Genomic DNA, 21,743 nt, shown 5'->3' with positions numbered 1-21,743 from the left:
CAAAATGGAATTATCTTTTGGAGGGCAGGCCCCTTGTGTACACTTGAAATTTGTTCCTCCAGATCAAATGATCAACCAAGTTTTTATCTGGAAGTTATGAGAAGGTTGTGTCATGATTTGTGGGAGAAATATCCCGAGTTGTGGCAAACAGGTGACACCATGACAGTGCACCTGTCCACACTGCATTCAGTGTTCAGCAATTTTTGACCCCAAATGGTAAGACTCCCGTGCCCTAGTCTCCCAGTTCACCCGATCTCTCCCCAAGAGACTTTTTTTAGTTTCCCCAGATAAAAAAAGTCCTCAAAGGGAAACATTTTTCTGATGTGGAAGAGGTGAAATAAAAAATGGCAGAAGCACTAAAAGTCATCAAAATTGCTGAGATCAAAAACTGTTTTGAGCAGTGAAAAAAGTGTCTTAATAGGTATACTGCATCAGAAAGTACTTTGAAGGTGACTGAAGTTTAAACATATCAGAATAAACACACTTTTTAAATAAATAAATTTCATTTTTAGGTCCCCCTTTGTATTTATAACAAGAGGGAAGAAGTAGAAGCCAATGACCTGAGTTGGATCCTTTGTTAATTTATTTATTAAAGCAAAGAAAAAGTGAAAAAACAAGAATTTTAAAACACAATGGGTGTTCATATTTTGCTATTGACATCACTTAAAGTCTAAAGGAAAAGGGGACTTAAAAAGTCATATAGTTGCATTGTGTTGGAAGTCCTAGCTAGAGCAAATTAGATAAGAGAAGGAAATCAGGGGTATCTAAACAGGAAAAGAGGAAGTTAAGTTATCCCTCTTTGTTGATGATATAATCTTATTCCTTGAAAATCCAAGAGAATCTGTCAACAACTCCTGGCACTGATAAGCACTTTGGCATCTTGGGGTACAAAATAAATGTGCAAAGACAGTTGTCTTATACACCGACGACAAACAGGCAGAGAACCAAAAAAAAACAAAAAAACAAAAAAAGAAAAAAAAAAAGCACAATCCCATTCACAATAGCTGCTCAAAAAAAAACCCGAGAAGACACAAACAAGTGGAAAAATATTCCATGCTCATGGATAGGAAGAATCAATATTGTTAAGATATCCATCCTACCAAAGGCAACCTACAGATTCAATGAAATACCCATTAAATTACCAACACCATTCTTCTCAGATCTGGAAATGACAATAAGGAAATTTATATGAAAACATAAACATAGCCAAAACAATCCTTAGCAAAACAAACAGAGTGGGAGGTATCACACATCTAGACTTTAAACTTTATTATAAGGCTGCAATAATGAAAACAGCCTGGTATTGGTACCAGAACAGGCATATGGACCAATGGAACAGGACAGAGATTCTGGAAGCAAAACCTCAATTTCTCAACCAAATCATCTTAGATGAAGCCTCCAATAACAACCACTGGGGAGAGGAGAACCTATTCAGTAAATGATGCTGAGAAACCTGGCTGACCACATGCAGAAGACTGAAACAAGACTCCTACCTATCACTATACTCAAAACGACTCCAAATTAATCATAGACCTAAACATAAAACCACAAACTATAAGAATCTTAGAAAATGCAGGAGACACCCTTATAGAAATCAGAGTGGGCAACCAATTCCCAATCAAAACCCTAAGTGTCCATGCCACAAGAGATAAGATAGACAATGGGACCTCATTAAACTGAATAGCTTCTGCAAAGCAAAAGAAACCATCAAGAGAGCAGGGAAACAGCCCACAGAATGGGAAAAAATATTTGCCAATGGTATATTTGACAAAGGCAAAACATCCAGGATCTACAAGGAATTCAAACATGCCGAAAGGAAAAAAACAAACAGCTCCATTAAAAAGTGGGCAAAAGACATGAATAGATACTTCTCAGAAGAAGATATACAAGCAGCCAATAGACACATGAAAAAGTGCTCAGCCTCATTCATCATCAGAGAAATGCAAATCAAAACCACACTGAGATACCACCTAACCCAGTAAGAATGGCCATCATTAATAAAACAAAAACAATAGATGCTGGAGAGGATGCTGTGAAACAGGAATGCTTCTACACTGTTGATGGGAACACAAACTAGTTCAACCTCTATAGAAAACAGTGTGGCAATTTCTAAAAGAACTAGAAATTGACCTTCCATATGACTCAGCAATCCCCCTACTGGGAATATACCTGAAGGAACGCAAATCATTCTGCAAAAAAGATACCTGCACACGCATGTTTATTGCAGCACTATTCACAACAGCAAAAACATGGAACCAACTGTGCTGCCCACTGGATTAAAAAAAAAGTGGTTCATATACACGATGGAATATTATGCAGCCTTAAAGAAGGACAAGCATATGGACTTTGCAGCAACATGGATGGATTTAGAGTCTATCATACTTGGTGATCTATCACAGAAACCAAGAACAAAGTAACATGTGTTCTCACTCATAAGGGGACCCTGAACATTTATCATAATACTATAAGAAAAGGATTGGCAGCAGTGGGATACTGCTGGGATTGAGGGGGCATACAACATCAATAAGGGTACTTGATCTCAAACCGGGCAGAGTGGGGACCAAAGGAAGGCCCAAACTTTACCTGTATGATGCCCACTTGTAATTCTGAATTATTCCTCACATCTTTTAAAAAAAAAGTCATGTAGTTGAATTCTTATTTTGACGATGATAATACTGAGCTGAAGGGAAGCAGAATAACTTACCTTTTGATACCTCATCTGTGGACAGAACCCGGATCACTTTATTCCTGGCTTATTGCTCGTTGCTGTAGTGTGCTATCTTATTACCTCAATTGAGTAGAGAGTAGCAGTGAGAATTAGTAATGGTAAAAATGACTAACAGTCACATCTAGGGCAGTTTTAAGTACATTTGAAGTTTTAAGTATATTTGTATATTCATTCTTGCTCTTGGTTGGTTTAAATTTTAGTTTTTATTTTATCTTTCTTGTGCAATGTTTGATAGCATCTGATTTAACAGCATTGTTTTAGAGCATCTGATTTAATATGACCTAATTGTCTTATCAAACCTAATGATATATTTATAGAATCCCACAATTTAAAAAGCCATGAAATTGAAGGCATAGACAACAATATTTTTATGTTTTTCTCTATTTCTCATTTACTGCATGTTATTGGCTAGCTTATATTTCTCGTATACAGTTCTCATTGACTGCATTAATTGCCTAGCATTTACTAGCATGGAATAATGCACCTTAATGATTTTAAAAATTGGTGTTACTTTGTTTCTTTTTTCCATTTAAGGATATTTCTTTAATGGGAAAAATATACGTCAGAACATCTCAGATGCAAGTAAAAACACCTCAGATACCAGAAGAGCAAAGATTACAGATAAAAGTTGAGGAACCTCAAAAGGTAAACTTTAATAAATATCCTCCATGCCTATAATAAAGTAATAATCTGCCTCTTGTTGCATGAATGTTTATATAGAGAGTTTTTAAAAATTCGGATTAATTTAGAGATGTGTTTAACTGAGAGCACAAAACTAATCCAGTACAGAATTGGGAGTCGTGGTTATTCTTCCTCACTGTTGCTGACTACTGTAGACCTTCTGTGCTAAGGCCCAAAACTCTTTTTACAAACAAAGGAGTTTAACAACTCTTCTGATTTAGAGACATTTAGAACTAGAAGGTAGGTGGAGAATTAACTAAGAGTTACTTGCTTCACTTTAATTTATATTCAGCCAGAATAATTGTTAAAAGCATAGACAAGGAGAAAATTTTATTGAAAAATAAAGACAGTTAGTAGCAGAAGTTTATTTCAGAAACAAAGCTTACTTTTTTTTCCATCATTGATATCAGCAATGATGAACCAGAATAGAACCCCCCAAAATTTTTGTTTACATGGATTATATGAACCATATTTACCATATTAGAAATTGAAACTGAGAAAAATCTAAACTATTTATTCATTGGTTTAAAATAATAAGACAATTACATGTTAAATAACGTAAAAATATATTTTTTAGAAAAAAGTCATAAGCAAAATAAATTGAGTGAGGAGAGTAGGATTGTATTACGGTATATATGTTTTTTCAAATCCAGCATCTGCTTTAAGGAGAGCTTGATTCTCACATCTACTTTCATATTAAATCTGTTGTAATGTGTTCTTTTGGTTGGATTATATTAAGTAAATCTGATCTCATACAGTTTGGAAAAAGAGTCACATTTTAGTAATCTTTTTTACATAATTATGGATACTCTTCTTTGATAATGCACCAGAACTCCACAGGTGGTAGCTTTTTAAAGATTAGCTACAGTGTGGAATCTGAAACTTGATATATGAACTAATGGGATATCATTACATTAAAATCTATTGACCTACCTTTCTTGTTGAACAAATCTTTTACCCTGCATGATTTTGTAACCTTGTGTTAATAATTTGAAAGGCACTAGTTCACTCTTTTACCCACCACTGTTTTTCCATCATTAGTGCAAATTTCAGCACAGTGAAAAAAGGCAAATAACATCCTACTGTTCTTGTAAAGGTAGTTTTTGCATTGCAGACCTTCTGAAAGGGTATCAAAGACTGTCAGGAGCCTGTGAATCACACTTTGAGAACCACTAGTCTATTGGGTAAAGAAGAAAGAGGGCAAGAGCCTACATGTTTGAATCAGGTTGTCTAGGTTCAATTTAAAGTTTTGTTATGTACTTGAAGTGTGAACTTGGGCAAGTGGACATAACTTCTGTAAGCCTCAGTTTCTTCATTCCTAAAATGGGGTTATAAAACAGCTCCTAATTCATGGAATTCTTGTATTAAGGTTTGATAATGTTCATATTTGCTGGAAATTGGGATTATGATGATAATACTTAGACAATTGTAATATGGTGTGATACATGCTAAAATAGAGGTACAGGGGAGTGTAGGGTCAGGAAAGGTTTTGTGGAGGAGGTGAGGATGGACAGAGTCTTGGAGATGGTGAATTGTAGCTGGAGAACTAGCACTGCCCTCTTCTCAAGATTTTCTTTCCGCCTTTTTCTATTTTAATGGGTGGTACTTTCATCTCTTCACTCACACCAGAACCCTGGGGAGTGTATTGGGAAAACCAGGAGCAGAGAAATTCAAAAGGGAATGATGATCAGCCCAAAAACATCACATGATTGATGGAACATCAAATGGTTGACTTTGTCCTAGGTAGAGAGTATAGGAGCAGTTCCACAACACACGGTGCTGTGTGTTGAGCCAATGATACCCAGTGTATCGACTTTGCCATTTTATATGAAGAGTTTAAAACCAGTGAGGGAAATGAGGCCAAAAAAGTCTGAGTAACTTAACTGAGATCAAACATCCATTAATTGGCAGGTCCAGGATTTGAATTCAGTTCCACCTAATCCCACCTTTCCGCAACACCATTCAGTGGCTTTATTAAAACATGAGCTCAACATTCAAGTTTCAACTTACAAACTTAAATGTCCTGGTTCAACTCTCCCTTCTTGCACAATAAACACTTTTTTGTATTATTTGGTACTGTATGCCATGTTTTACCCATGACAACCGTGGAGATGAGCTGAGGAAACCTTCATGGTTTTCTTAAGTGAATTTGAATTTCTCTTTCTAAATCTTCAGAGGAAGCTTACTACCTTACTTTCTTCTTACTTTTTTTTTTCTTTTTGAGTTGGAGTCTTATTCTGTTCCCAGCTTGTAATGCAGTGGTATGCTCATGGCCACCACAGCCTTGACCTGCTGGACTCAGGCTGGAATCACAGGTGTGCACTACCACAATCTGCTAATTCTGGGGCTTACTGTAGAGATGAGGGCTCACCAAGTTACCCAGGCTGGTCTCGAACCCCTGAGCTCGGGCAATCCTCTCGCCTCGGCCTCCCAAAGTGCTGAGATTACAGGCCACTGCACCTGGCCTTCTTACTTTCAAGCATGCATTTTCTTATTCATTTGTTGTCAGATAGAAAATGTTACATCCCTGAAAATTTTGGAGGAATCAATTAAAAGGGCATTCTTGTACATTTACTTTTTTCAACAGAGTATTCTTAAAGAGCTTCCTGAAACCGTGTCAAGTATTTTACAGATTGAACTGGAGGATGTAGAGTGGGGAGCCTCAGAAGCAGAAAGCACAGTGTTTAAACCACAGGAAATTTTAGAAATTCAGCCAGCAGAGGAATTAAGTAAACCTTCAGAAGATGGGCAGCCCACAAGTGATTCAAAAGCAGCCAAGTGGGCAACCTTAAAGGTAAAAAGTTATTAATGTTGGAAATAGAGTTGTGGGAGTTGAGGATGTGCAGGTATGAAGAAATGGTCCAGGAAAGGACCAAGGTATGGGGCAAGAGGTTCACTCTAAAAGGGAGGCCTCAGAAGTTCACTCTAAAAGGGAGGCCTCAGAAGTGCATGGGGCAAGAGGTTCACTCTAAAAGGGAGGCCTCAGAAGTTCCATTTAGGAAAAGATAATATATGTTTTTGGTTTGATTTTTTATTTTCCAGAGTCACACTCTGTCACCCAGGCTGGTGTACAGTGGCACGATCATGGCTACTACAGCCTCAACCTCTAGGGCTCAGGCAATCCTTGCACCTCAGCCTCTCAAGTAGCTGGGTCTATAGGCGCACATCACCATACCTGGCTAATTTTTTTGACTCATTGCCAAGATGAGATCTTGCCATGTTGCCCAGGCTGATCTTGAAATCCTGAGCTTAGACGATCTTCTCATCTCAGGTTCCCAAAGTGCTGGGATTACAGGTGTGAGCCACCATGCCCTGAGATAACATGTGTGTTTTTTTTTGGGGGGGGGGTTGGTGTCAACCCCAATAACAATTCTGAAGAGAGGAGACAGATTTTCAAGGAGGAAAGGAACCTCAGGTGTTTCGGAAGCTATCAAAGAATCTTCCAGATATCATTCTGAGGGCGTCTGGAACTGAAACAAACAAACAAACTAAGCAAAACAAAATAACACTACAAAGCTCACCAAGGGACCACGGCTTGGCGAACTTGATAGTTTTTATAATTTTACCCCATTTAGGTTTACACTAACCCCTGAGTCTTTTTCTATTGTGAGAGTGTTTCCCAGATTCATTTTTATTTCTGCATTGTTTTAATAATTTTTACGACATTTGTATACCACTCTACCATTACAGTAGTCTCTTCTTTCCACCACTTCGTTTAGTCACAGGCAACTACAGTGTGAAAACAGGTGCGTACCTAAGAAAATAAGATATTTAGAGAGAGGAGGAGAGACCATATTCACATAACTTTTGTGATACAATGTTGTTATAGTTGTTTCTTTTTAGTTATTGTTGTTAATCTCTGATGGTGCCTAATTTATAAATTAAAGAATTAAGAATGTATATACGGGGAAAAACATAGTACATATAGGGCTCTGTACTAGCCAAGGTTTCAGATATACACTAGGGGTCTTGAAAGAGACACCTTGTGGATAAAGGAGGACTAGTATATTAACTTAATATTTTTCCTTGAGACAGTCACTTTTTGACTCAGATGAATGAATTTATTTAAAATAGATATATTAGGATTAAAAAAAATCCAGCTCACCTTCCCTGAACCACAACATATCATCTTGATTATCACCAGAAATCCTCTCTGACTGATTCAGATGAATGGCCCCTTCTTGGGTAAACAGCCTTACTGGTCAGTTCCTTTACTTTTGGGTCCCCCCTTCCTCACCAATGTTTATGTTCCTACCATACTTCACCCAAGTCATATGACCATTTCCTATTCTTCAATTTTGACCTAAGACTTCCAGTGCTGAAACCTGGGATTTATCTATGGCCTTCCCCTTCCCTTACTTTTCATGTATAATGTCTCCAAGGCCTGAATTCTTCCTAGATGCTATTGCTTTTATAGTTTTTTCTTCTTTTTACAGTTTCCCCATCCTAGTCTGGGTCCTTGCGGTCCTATGTCTGAATTAGTGCAGTTGTTTTTTTTTTTCATTCCTCAAGCCTGACCTTCCTAGGTTCAGAATAGCAGGTATTAAGGAAGATCCAAAAATTAATAGTTGACCAGAGAAAATTCACCACTGCTTTCAGGGAGAAAAGACTTATCCAGTGGTTCGTGGCCGACCCCACCTGCAGTCATGTCTTTCTGAAGCAAGCACTTGGATGCTGCTAGAAAGCATTCTAGGAAGAATGGTTTGACCAGAAAGACATGGTGAATGGACAAAGAGAACTTGAAATTGAAACCAGAAATGTTTCAAGTGGAGGAGAAGAGGATATCTAATAATATTTTATGGTATATTATTGTGGGATATTATGGGACACCTCAGAAATGCCATAAAAATAGAATTGGACTCATCCTACCAAGAATCTTATATTTATTTGTGTTAACATCTCAAGATCAATTGTTATTCATAAACTTTAACCTGTATATGGACATTTGAGGCCATAAGGTTAGTTTCTAGTGTCCTTGGGACAGGAATGAGGAACAAAATACTCCAGCAAGCCAGGTCAGATTGGGAGGACAAGAAGAACTTTTTTGACATAGCTAATAACTAGAACTAGCACAGAGGTGTGATAAAGGAGCAACGCAGGACTTCAATTGCTCAGATGTATGCTGGAAGGTCTTGTTCAGCAAAAATGTAGAGAATTTGATCAATATCTTATTGGGCATTTCTACTCTTAGAAGCTCATTATAGTCCTATAAAGGTCATTAATACTCTGGTCTAAGTCATGACCAAAAACAAGAAAAAAGTTAGAAATAATAGTGACCCTGTAAAGAAATGACTGACACATTTGACGGTAAAATGATTGTTGAGAATTTTAGGGGGGAAAATGTCAGTAAGAGTCTGCAAAAAATATAGATTTGATCACATGATCTGAGATTCTAAATTGAAGAACATGTAAGAGGCATATTATGCCCTAAATCTCCCCAAATCGTCTCTAAACAGTTATTAGTGATCTGTTGCACTTGGAATTTTAAAAATATACAACAGATGAAAGAAAAAAAATTCATATCCATAGAAAAACATGAAAGCATGTGGCTATATAATTGTACCAAGGAGGCTAAGATCCAGTATGGGTTGCAGCCTATGCATAATGTTAAGTACAACAACAAAAAGTATTTTTCATGTTAGTTTGGGAGCAAAGAGAAGAGAAAGAAAAGAAAGATAACTCTGTCATTATGGATGAATAGTGTGATGACAACAGATGACAGAGCTGCCTTAATTTATTTCTGGAAAAAGGCTGAGGCTTTAAGTAAACAAAATATGACATGGAGAAAAGGAAGCTGATAAACTTGTGCTTTGCTTCTCTTAAATCTGACAGGGAGAATGATCGTTACTTTAGAAAGAAGAGAAAAAGAATTGTAAAAGAAACTTAAAGCCCAAGATTTGCAAAAGATTTTAGGAGTGAAGGCAGACAGCTCAGCCTGTGGGCTCGTTTGTATGGTTTTAAGCCTGTTGCACCCTGTCAGCAACAGCTTTGGGGGTTGCTGCCGTGGGAGAGGTGCTGACGTCTGGGGACTGACAACTGCAAATCTGACTTTTATTTTTTTAAGAGTAAAGGTTGCAATCTCTGCAATCTATGCATTGATCTTGAACAACACTCTAGAATGATTAAGTGGCTCATTAAAAGAATTGTATTTGAATCTTTCTAAAAGGAAGTGGTAGTCACTTGGAACTTGCGTCCCCTAAAGACAAGTCATGGAAAACCAACCTTATGTCCTTTTCTAGAATTCCTAGACTAAACATCAGAAAAATGTTAGACCTGGGTGTTCAACGTAAGAGTATCATGGTAAGAGCACAGGCCCTGGAGCCTGATTCTGTTCCAAGGACGGAATCATCTCTACATTAAAAAAAAAATTTTAATTAAAAAAATTTAGCTTCAAGGAGTACATTTGCATATTTTTCACTTAGGTATATTGTGTGATAGTGAGATTTGGACTTCTTCTTTATCCTTTACTAGCAGTGTGGCCTTTGGTGAATCACTGAGTTACTTATATGTTTGTATTTTAACATGAGAGTAATGACAGTGCTCACCTCATATTATTGCCGTGAGGATTATATGTAGATGCTACAGTATAAAGATAAAGCACTTGCAACAATGCCTGGCACACAGAAAAATTCAATGAACATTAGTTGCTATTATCATCTTAATTTCAGCAGTCCACTTATGAAAGCTTTCCAGTGACAGTTTTGAAGAGGAGATTGTGCTCAGGTGAGCCGTAAATGGATTTGTAATTAGTTTTGCAAAGGATGTACAATTAGTGCATAAAGTCTATATTGGAGTACTATAGGGTTGTGTCTAATTCATATTTCCTAATAATTTGGATGATAATTTGGAAGACTTACTAAATGAATTTTCAGATAACTTTCAAAATGTGACTGGTAAGATCTGATTGGTCAGACCTCAGATGAAATTTAATCAGGATAAATGTATGTATGCTTCTGCCTTTGAATCCACTAAGTGCATAGGTAAAGGATGACAAGATTTAACAATAGCAAATGTGAAAGACTTCCGGATTTTAGGCTCTAATGTAGTTTTATGATAGGAAGATAAATGCAGCCATACTCGTAGTCTGCATTGATTGACAAATACCATAAAAGAAGACCATCTTTTTTTCTGGCTGATCTGATTACATTATACCTCACATGTTGTGTGCAGAGCTGGGTGTCTCATCCCAGGAGGAACTCTGACAAATTAGAGACTTTTTGGGAGAGAGCATCAAGATGACTAAACATAGTGCTTCACAACCATGTCATATAAGGTAGAGTTGAAGCGATTGGTTGTTTCTCTAGGGGAAAAGCAGGCCTAAGGGGAGCCAGACAACTATATTGAAATACTTGTCTGTCAAATGGAAGAGAGCTCCATTTTGCCTGTGTGGTTCCTGAGATTTGAATTGAGACTGGTGGATGAAAGGTATTAGGCTCAATATAAAGAAACAAACAAACAATTTAACACCTAGATGAGTTTCAAAGAGTAAGTGACTGCCTTTATACGGATCCAAATTCTCTTTTCCTGACCATGTTTAAGCCAGGCGATGACCACTCAGTGGAGATACTGTAGAGGAAATTCAAAGATTGCCTGGACAGTAGTGGAATGCTCTGTACTCCTTGAACTTTCTTTATTCTTCATCATTTCATTATTGAAGAAGTTGCAATAGTTATTTCCTTATTCTGTATCAAGCCTAAACCCTCTACCTAATTTATAGGAACTTCCTTTTATCTGGCCATCTCCTACTCATTAAACCATAGCTGTCTGTTCTTCCCAAGGAAGGCCTCCCTGCTGTCTTCCTTAAATCTAGACTCTAAAAAAATACAAAGCAACCCACAGAGAAAAATACCTTTACATGAATGATTGCCAGAAATTCTGCAAATTTTCCAGGAAATTTAGGAAGACACTACTCCTAATAACTAAAATGACTAAAAGGGAATTATTATTTGTTTGGTTTTTAGAAACTGGTGTTTATTTTCCATCAACCTTATTTCTATGTTGCTTAAGAGCCTATGGAAGAACAGCTTAAGAGCACTCAGTGGTTGTTCCTACCCATTTAGTGGCCTGAGCAGTGGGAGCTGCAGACCAGTCTTTTGTGGCAGGCTGAGGTCCAGTCTTCAGTCAAGAACTGCCGAATAGGCACAGAGGGCCCCTGTCCACCTTCAGACCAGTCTGCGACCTCAGGTTGAGTAGCAGTGAACTCAGGAGCTGGAACAGTCTATGCAGCCTGAAATTCCTCCTTGGTCACGGCTTTTCCAGCAGCAATCTGTTCTTCCTTTTCAAGCTTTTCAGGATCTCTGTAGAAGCAGAGATCAGGCATAACCTCCTATGGGTGTTCATGGGAGATGGTGTACGCATGTGCAGAACTTCCCAAGCCAGCCTTTACCACATCAGGCCCAAGAAATGAGCTCCCTTGTTGTTACCTGAGTGGGCATATCCACATAGCGCAGAAGAGAGTCTGTGTTCTGCAGAGCATTAGTAGGCAGGTTTACCAAAGATGCATCTGTGATGGGCTGGTTGTCAACCCTGGGATCAGTAACCATTAATGCTGCCTGGATCTAGTTGGTGAAGTTTCCAAGAGTGAAGCAGCTAATAACAGAAGTGGCTCCAGTGGCAGCAGCAAACTTCAGTACAACCTTCTGGCCAGTTTTCTGGAGGATGTGACACTGACTTTGGCAGGATTTTCAGTGGCAACGATGGTGTAAACTGTCAGCAGAAGCTTCTCGCAAGTCCTCTTCAAATTTGTGATGTAAATGCCATCACTTTTTCTTTTGTAGAGGTACTGTTCCATCTGGAAGTCAAAGGTGGTGACACCTATGTGGGTTCCTGCTGCAAAGAGCTTGAGGACATCCTCCTCCTTCATTTGCAGGACATCAGAAGCTCTGGACATTGTGGAAGTTTCCCTTTAAGTTACAACGGGAATCCAGAACAACACCATGTAGACCACTCTTTCGGTAGCGTGGAAAGGAGAAATAAATTATTTATGAGACAGAATGTATTTGATTTTTCCCAAGCAGTAGTAATAGAAAACAGTTTAACTGTTAGAAATACAAATTGATAAATGTTGCTCAAAATAATAATATAAAGCATTAATAGTCTTTTTAGCTTGTGCTTATAACCAGTAGTCATGTCAAACTTTAAGAAACTAAGGGTAAGTTTTATTAAAAATACCAATCAAGAAGAGTAGATTTGTGGAGAGAAAAATTTTATATTTCTTTTAAAATTATTTTAAGGTTTTAAATAAAAAATATTGCAAATAAATGTGGTACTAATATTTTTATTGTTATAAAGGTATATAAGTAAAAATTTAGGAATGGATTTAAAGGAACTCATCTTTAGGATTTAGATTCTGTTATAAAATATACATTAAAAATCAGTTGTTTAAATATTAGATGGATCATTACACATGAGAGAAAGATATCTCATGTTACAACTTCCCCTTAACAGCACCCTTTATATATTTTTAAAGGTGAAATCATCAGAATTCTTGCAAATCAAAGGAAAAGAAGTTAAGCGAATGCAGAAAAGCAGATCAGGAATTTCATCACTGAGACCAAGAAAGTCTTTAAAACCCCCTCAGGATCTGAAACTACATAAAAAGTAATTTTTTTAAATTTACAAATTTTGCTATTGGAAAAAAAGTTATTCATTAACCTTGTTACATGGAAAAACATTTAAAAAGGAAAACAATGTTTTAGAAATTCAAGTATGAGATCTCAGTTAAACTCATAGGAAAAATTGGTGGCAGATTTTACATTAGGATACGTATGCTATATTCTGTGTCTTTCTTTCCCTTTGTTGATAAACGTTCTCTAGTGATGTAACAATAACTGGATTAAAAATAACTATTGGTGAGACTAAAGAAAATTAAATGCTAGCACGGTCTCTTTGATATCTTTGGGTCACCATAATGCCTGATTTGGACTGCTTACTTGTTATATTGGTTAATTTTGTTATAATAAAAGACAACTCAATCCAAAATGTCCATAGGTGAATCAGTTGGATAATTTAGATGGCATTATTTTTATCTTCTATCAGGTTTCATCCTCACATGCATTTGTAATTTTTTTTTTTTTAGTTGCACAGGAATACAACCTCAATTTGCAATAACAGTGTGTCACTGCAATTTAGATCATGGTTTACCTTTTGTCATCCACCTCGTTGAAACTCTGATTTTCTCTTTATTTCACCAGTAGTTTTTTTTAATGAGTTGGTTTATTATAGATTCTTCCTCGTTTAACTCTTGTTGAGGGTTTCAAGAAGTTTTAATTATTAGCTTTTGTTGTAGCTTAGGGCACTGAAACATGTGCTGGATGGAAGACAATCTTTTTATGGCCAGCCTAAACTTTGTAAATGGATGTTACTCACAATTTAGTAGCTGAGAATAGACTCATGGGAAAAGAATTCCAAAGTTTATGAAACAGTCAAATTGGCATTTAAGTGACCCTGTACATACCATTGCTTATCTGCATTGCTTTAAGCTCATTTAGTTAGCAAGATTATGTATTAAAACAAATAGTGACAGCGGACAACAAGTATTTTACCTTCAATAAATAGTTACTGTCAGATTATCAATGAAGCAGAAACTTCTTGATTTTTTTTTTTCTAAAAAACCTTGCATTAAGCAAAGTAGTATGGCCACACACAGAGTCTTTTCTTTTTTATGTCTTAGTGTTTCAAAGAATGACAAATAGTCCTGTTTAAGGAGAGTGTGCTGTAAAAACACACAGCCTTTCTTGAGCATGCCAAAAATATTTGTAGATCCTAATGATATATATATATATATATATATAGTACTGTTTATTTCATTAAAACTAAAATCAGAAATTTCCATAAAAAGGAAACAAGAATTAGATGCAGAGGAATAAAAATCTGATATAAATATATATATAATGCTTAGCACGCTTCTATTAAAAAAAGAAAATGAAAAAATTATATAATAAGAGAGTGTTGGGAAAATATTTCTGAAAGTTTTTTAACCACTACTTCTTTTTCTTTAATCAACTTTCTACCTAAGTTTTCTGACCAGTGACTAGCCCCCAAATTAAAATGTTTTCTTAGGAATTCAGTCATCTTGCAGTCAGTTGTCATCTAGGTCAACAACCATGGGACATTCACTGCTGAACTATGTTGTTGTTAGACTATAATGGGAGCACAGGAATTCAGATTGGTTGTGAAGCCTTTTTAAGAAAAAATAAAAATCAGTAATGCAATCTAAAGCACATTTCACTAGCTAGAACCTGTCCCGGGAAGAATGATGGTTTAGGCGAGCTTGACATCAGAGCTCACCTTTTTCTCCATTCTCTCTCTCTCTTTTGAAAGACCTTTTCTTAGGAGCCCAGAGTGCCCAGGAACCCTGGCTTCCTGGACACCCCCATTTATTCCCCCAGTTAGGTCACTGTCTCAGGCATTTCCATATGCTTTAGCTTTGCCTCTCTTTTCTTCCTTCACACAAATGTGTACACATTTCATATCCTATTCTTGCTAGGCCCTATGCTGTTTTGGAAATGCCATAAACCATCTTCTATTAATGATTCAATATTGCACATACTGTGTCTAGCAATGGATTAGATGCTGTGTGTGCAAACTAATAACGACAACAATAAAAATAACACAATCATTTCTTTAGAGACTTCCACATACTGGGAATGATACATCTACTATTTCTATCAATTTTTACAACAGCAAGGGTTAAGGATTTCTATGCTCATTTTTCAGAATACCTTCAAAGAATCCATTCATACAGTTTGCAAGTTTAAAACTGAGATTCTGATCCAGGCTCAGACAAATACAAAGTCTATAATTCTTTATACATGCTACTGTCTGAGGCAGTCCCAGACACTGGAGCTGTGCATGGACAAACCAGCACTAACCCACTAGTTAAAGGGTCAAAATGGGTGGCAAAAGACTAGAGCAACATGTGAAAAGAGACAGTTGCAAAAAAGAAAAAAATCCCATAAAAAATACACTTTGCAGAGAAGTCTGTTCTTGACATTGTTTGAAGGATGTTTAGACATGGACAAAAGGGTAGACAGCATTCTATCCATAACTGAAGGAACTGAGAGTTTTAGTCGTGATTTGCCCTGGAAATTGATGTAATAGCTAACATCCATCACGTGAGCGACACTATTCTAAATGCATTCACTCTTTTTTCTTAAAACAACTTTATCTGGGATATACCCATGTTGTTATTCATGAGTTGGTATAGAGCAATAAATTAATTTGCTTATGACCAAGAGAGAATTTTAAAGAGAATTTGAACCCAGGCAGTCTGACTCTACATTCTATACCCTTAATCACTATGCTAGAAGTAAGGCCAGATGCTAGGGGCCTTGAAACTTAGAGAGAAGGAGTTAGACAAATGTAGTAAGTAACGAAGAGTCACTGTGTTGGGTAAAGGAGCACTTAAAGAACATTGATCTAGTAGAATTTTTTAGAGGGGAAGAGACAGAGGGTGCAGAGCTCAACTTAATTGTCAAACCCTTGTCTGTGAAGGCTGAGGTGATGAGGACTTCAACTGGGGTGTGCTGGCAGTAAGGTTGGAGAAGGAGCACACCTGAGCAACTCTGTGCAGGGAAGAAGTTTGGCTTTGCATTGGGTATGCAGGTGAAGGAGAAAGGAGTCAAAGATGTTTTCTATCTTCAAGATGAGGAATCTCAGCACAAAGGGAACAGTGAAACATTCAAGTTGGTTTTTCCAATGTAGAAACAGAAGTTTAAACCTTAGAAGCCTCCTCATCCAGTTTGGAAGCTGGAGAAGGAAAAACCAGTGACTAAGTCAGATTATGATGTATTGTAGAAACAGATGGAAAGTCACAGTGCAGGCTTTAAAAAGTTCATGTCGAAAGAGTAATTTCAAGAAAAGTCATTAATTTTGTCAGAGGTGGCTCGGCAGTCATAGGGAAGCATGATCCAAAGATCTAAAGTTGATTGGATTTGATTGCTGAAAAGAAGGTCATTTGTTTAAAGTAAAAGTATAGCGACGGTGCCAAAAAAATGTATACACATTTAAAGTGATGTTAAGAGATGTTTGCTGTAATCAGAAGTGTCTAGGTAGCCACCTAGAGCACCTCTTGTGATTGCAGAAGTAAAATGTGACTTGTCTTCAACTTTTGTTATTGGTATATATTGAGCAGTACAATTTTAATGTTTTTTTTTTCCTTTCTTAAAATGTGTATACATGTTTTTGGCACCCTCTATATGTTTTGTAGGAAGGTGAGGTTGACTTAGTTCTGGATAAGGGCCACTTCTACTCAGGAGTTATTAGTAGGCAAGAAATTTGACCAATAGCCAGCCACATTGTGTTTGGATCCTGGTAGCCACCCACTAATTTTGTGAACTGTCCAAAATAAGCCCACTCCAAAATAAGGATAATTATACATCCAATAGCGCCTTGTTGTGGGAATTGGAGGAAATGAGTGTAAAGCACCTAACACAAATAGTGCTTGTTGAATGGGTGGCAGGTGGCACTGGGGATTAGGAAAACAGATCTTCATGCCCTCTTCTCTGCTTTGGAGAGGCAGGAGAGACACAAGCTCTAGCAGAGTGGGAAGGGAGATGCCACACTGACTTAGACTCACAGTTGTATCAATTCTGGTTGATGAATAATATATTACGTTGTTCTACTTCTTTAAGGACATTAGCATTTGAGCATAATAGCAAAAGAGTAATGTATATGGGGGGATATAGGGTTCTCAGACTGAGTTACAGAATTCAGGATAAAAGAGGTTGGGGTGGGATGGTAATGAGTTTGTTTTTAGATTTGTTGATTCTGAGGTGTCTGTAGGACATATTGGTTGAGTTATTTGGGAGGCAGTTGGATACAAATTTAAAGCTCTGGACAGTGACCTGGAGTTGTGTTATTAAGCTGGTTATAAACTATTATTGTAGTTTTAAATCTGATCTCCTGTATTTATATATCCTTTTCAGAGCCTGAACTGAACTGTCAATATAAACTTCTTGCATATCTAAAGACTACAAAATGATAAAAGAAGCTCACTTTCTTTTCCCCACTGCAGAATTCCACAAGACTCGTCCATTCCTCGCCTGCATGGTCTGTGCACCACCATCCCAATCCGGGAACTGCCCATTGACTTGTGCCTGGCTTCTCGAGTATATCACACTCCTGACAAGAAAGGCCATACTGCCCTGCTCGGGATATTTGGAGCATCTTTCTTAGATGATTGCTTTACAGATGAAGAACAAAGAGACAGGTAGGTGTGATTTCCACCACCAATTTTGCTTTAAACTAGATTCAAGTTGTCAAAGAAATTCCATCTCTGAGGTTTAGATTTTAGACACTTGCTTTTGTTTTTGTACACTAGATAGAAACAGTTTTTGTTCTTTTCCATTGCTTTCCCAGTGCATACATAGTGTAAGTTCATGTCTCCATTTCCTGATAGTATTAACAAGAACGATACTCTGTCATGAGGTAACTTTATTTACTTATTTATTTGAGGTGGAGTCTCACTCTGTTGCCCAGGCTGGAGTGCAGTGGCACACCCATGGCCACCGCAGCCTTGACCCTCTGGCTCAGGTGATCCTTCCACCTCAACCTTCCAAGTAGCTGGAACTACAGGCACAAGCCACCACCCCCGGCTAATTTTTTAATTTATTGTAGAGATGAGATCTCACTAAGTTGCCCATGCTGGTCTCAAACTTGTGGGCTTAGGCAATCCTCTCACCTTGGCCTCCCAAAGTGCTGGGATTATAGGCATGAGCCACTGCGCCTGGCCAATAAGGTAACTTTAGTAGTCTAGTTCCAAAAGAATGTTACACATACTATGCCATCTGTTCTCCATCACAACTGTGGAGTACAGATGTGGAAATTGAGGCTCATGAAAGTTAAGCAATTAAGCTACATGTATATAATTTTAAAAAGTGATAAATCTGGCACTTAAACCCAGTTTTCTGAACTAGATTTCACTATCACTGGGCATACTCGTGTCCAAGGATCATATACAAAAGTCATCTGTCTTGGATTTCATTCCACTTCTCCTTGGAGATCACTTGCCTTTGGAATCTGCATATTCTTTTGTGAGAGTATATAGTTTGCGGCATTCTCAAACGAGAGGAGAAAAAGAGAAGAGACCTAATGTTTATTTAGAGTAACTATATTCTCAGCACTGTGCTATGTGCTTTGCATATGTTTCCTATTTAAATCTTCAACTGTAAGGGAGAAACCGTATAATTTCCATTTTATTCATGAAGACAGTGAAACTACTCTGTATGACATATAAGGGTGGATACATGTCATTACATACATTTGCCCAAACCTATAGAATGTATACCACCAAGAGGAAATGCAAACTATGCAACCTCAGTGATAATGATGTGTCAATGTAAGTTCGGTTGTAACAAATATAACACTCTGGGGAAAGCTGTGCATGAGTTGGGTCGGGATTTGTGGGATATCTCTGTACCTCCCTCTCAATTTTGCTGTGGATCTAAAACTTCACTACAAAATAAAGGCCATTAACTTAAAAAAAGGAATTTTGGAAATTTCATAATTGCTCCAGAGTCTCTGGTAGAAAACAGCAGCTCAGCATGACAAATCCTTTGGAAGGTCTTTTAAAAGCCTAAAGCTTGGTTGGAATAGAAAATAAAGACATAAATAGAATCTAGTAGTCATGAAATTCTGCTATTTTTAGTCATTTCCATTAGTACTCTGTAAGCCAAGCATCATTTTGAGGACTTACAGCTTCAATTATTCATGCAAGGTGTTAAAAATGCTGGTTTCTTTCCAATTCTAAAATTTTTTCTTTTTCAAGTAGACCTCACTTTCTTTTTCCAAGAGAGTCAATAAACGTTCTATTTGACGATGATAATTCTTGGCAATTTGTTCCTAAGTACCAAATAAGAAGTTAATTTAAGTACTGAATATTTAATTCTCCAGCATCTATCTCTTGAGGATTACCTTGCTAAACATAGCTTAACCTTTTCAAAATATATCTGTCTGCTGAGCCTACAAGTTCGGAGAAATGTATAATTTTTTTCTGCACTAATAAGTGTTCTCAGGAAAGGTAATTGTAAACACAAAATGAATACCCTTTCATTTGATGGCTTTTTTCTTTTTTCTGTGCAATGAACAGTTAACTCCAAAGATAATACTTGTTGTTACATAGTCATCTAGTCTAATTCTTTGTGCAGTGATTGTTATTTGTGGCAAACACCAAGAATATTTTAGTGGAATTGTAAGGGTATATCCTTAGGGTCATTTGAAATAGCAATGTGGTATTTGAACTTAGTTTATTTTGCTAAACAACAAATACGATGAGAACTATAAAAAGATTTCACATTGACCATATTTTTGCTTTAAAAATAATTTCTATATTGTATAGAGAAGTTTATAGACATTTAGTTAGAATTCTTGGTGTGGAATTTTATATTTGAGGTTTTAAAGTAGGGGATAATCATTAAAAGTGTTTAACGACTTAAATTAATGTTAGCAGGTTGGTGAACAGCTTTCCAGACAACGCTTGTATATATACATGATTAAGCCATACATGATATTCTAGATCCTGACTTTTTTCACTCAAGATTGTATGTGAACATTTACATTATTTCATTATAGTTAGTACTTTAACCAAGCTGCAGTGACACTGTTTATGATTATTTATGACACTTCTTTTTCTTACACCCTTGCCAAACTACTAATGGTCAATCTCTTTGATTTTTTCCCCTAATCTGATGAGGAAAAACATCTTTTATTATTTTTATTCATTTCTGGTAAGGTTGAGTATATTTTTAGATGTCTCTTGGCTATTTGTTTTTTTTTCCTTTTGAGAATTACCAGTTTATATTCTGTGAAGCTGTTATTCATCTCTTTCTTACTGACTTGTAAATGATCTTTTTATAATAAAGATTTTGATTATTTACTAGAGATTGTATATATTTTTTCAATTTGTTGTTTGCTTCTCAGTCTTGTTTATGATGTTTTATGCTGTATAGAAGTTTTCTTTTTATATAGTAAAAGCTAGCAATTGTTTTCTTTATATGTTCTCGTCTTGATGTAGTCTTAGAAAAGCCATTTCTATACTTATATTTGAATATATTCACTCGTATTTTCTTCTAGCAATTTTGTGACTTCCTTTGAAAAAAATTAAATCCTTGATCCATTGGTATTTATTTTGATAAGAAGAATAATTGCACAATATAATTTATTTGGTGATTTTTCTTCCCACCGATTTGAATGCTAACTTTTCATACCTTAAATTGAACATGTTATTGAGTCTATTGATAAATTTATGTTCCGTTTCACTGATTTGTCTGTGTAAAACTGCCTCTGTATTTTGCTGATCCACCATCAGTAAAGAGAGAGTTGGTGGCAAAAATGCAATCCTACAAATATTGGCTGACCTTCTCAAATCCAGTACCTCATATAGCCAGCTTTCTGGTGGTGAGCAATGCTAAGGCCATAGATCCCAGCCTTAACCCTCTGCTTGGCTTCAAATTACAAATGAAATTCCTAGTCGATTTTTGAAAAAATGTGGTCAGATTATTTGTTCCATATATTAAAGCAGCAGTAACAGCAGCAGGAAAATACAAGGCCGAGTGTCAGAATTTAATATTTAGTTTAGTTTTGATTATTTTGTTGCAATAATGATTTTATTTTAGAAAATATGCAAGCAAATGCAAAAAAGAAAAACAATTACTCAAAATCTTGCCATCCAGAGATGATACTGTTAACATTCTTAAATAAAGATTTCCAGGTTTTTCTGTATGCAAATAAATCATACAGAACAAAACCGGAATAATGCTATATACACAGAATTTTGTAACCGAACCTTTAAGCTTATTATTCTGTAAACATCTTTCCATGTCAAGAAATATAGATTTGAACAACCAATCAGCAAATGGATGGTTTTTGTGTACCTACTATGTGGCAGACATAGAGGTAGGCACTAGGGAAGCATCTGCAAGCAAGAGAAACATAATCCCTGCCCTCAGGGTATCTGGACACAAGCTAAAAGAAAGGAGGTATATTAATTATTGTGAATATGACAACATGAAAACTGTACAGGGTGTTAGGGAAACATGAGAGAAGAGTCTCTGATTATCTGGGGGACGTTTGAGGAAATGATTCTTAAATTGAACCCTGAAAGATGGGAAAGAATGTTTTAAATCCTTGCTACTCAAAGTATAATCCACAGATTAGCAGCATCACCATCACCTGGCAACTTTTTAGAAATACAAATGATTTGTATACACATTGAAGTCTGAGTCCTGGTTGTGGACAACTGGAACCCATCTGAGAATTGGAAAGAAGTCCAGTATTAGAAAAGAGAAAGAGCCACCATACATTTAAGGATAGAGAGGAGGCAGGAGTTAATGGA

The 21,743-nt window shown here is 36.7% G+C and overlaps 1 protein-coding gene across 1 annotated transcript in view; it reads left to right on the top strand.

The window, feature by feature from the left end:
• Positions 1 to 21,743, top strand: part of LOC103268029 — a gene marked incomplete at its 3' end in the record, with an annotated part of 156,403 nt that overhangs the window by 51,423 nt on the left and 83,237 nt on the right. Inside the window, exons 5-8 of the mRNA XM_008065589.2 lie at positions 3,263 to 3,373; positions 5,997 to 6,203; positions 12,879 to 13,009; positions 17,427 to 17,621. Of these exons, the coding sequence (XP_008063780.2) occupies positions 3,263 to 3,373; positions 5,997 to 6,203; positions 12,879 to 13,009; positions 17,427 to 17,621 (644 nt within the window). The remainder of the gene's footprint in view (positions 1 to 3,262; positions 3,374 to 5,996; positions 6,204 to 12,878; positions 13,010 to 17,426; positions 17,622 to 21,743) is intronic.

This window comes from Carlito syrichta, unplaced genomic scaffold, assembly GCF_000164805.1.
Source record: "Carlito syrichta isolate Samal-C Ts95f unplaced genomic scaffold, Tarsius_syrichta-2.0.1 Scaffold308670, whole genome shotgun sequence".
NCBI classification, from domain to species: Eukaryota; Metazoa; Chordata; class Mammalia; order Primates; family Tarsiidae; genus Carlito; species Carlito syrichta.
This window is presented reverse-complemented; position numbering and strand designations above follow the sequence as displayed.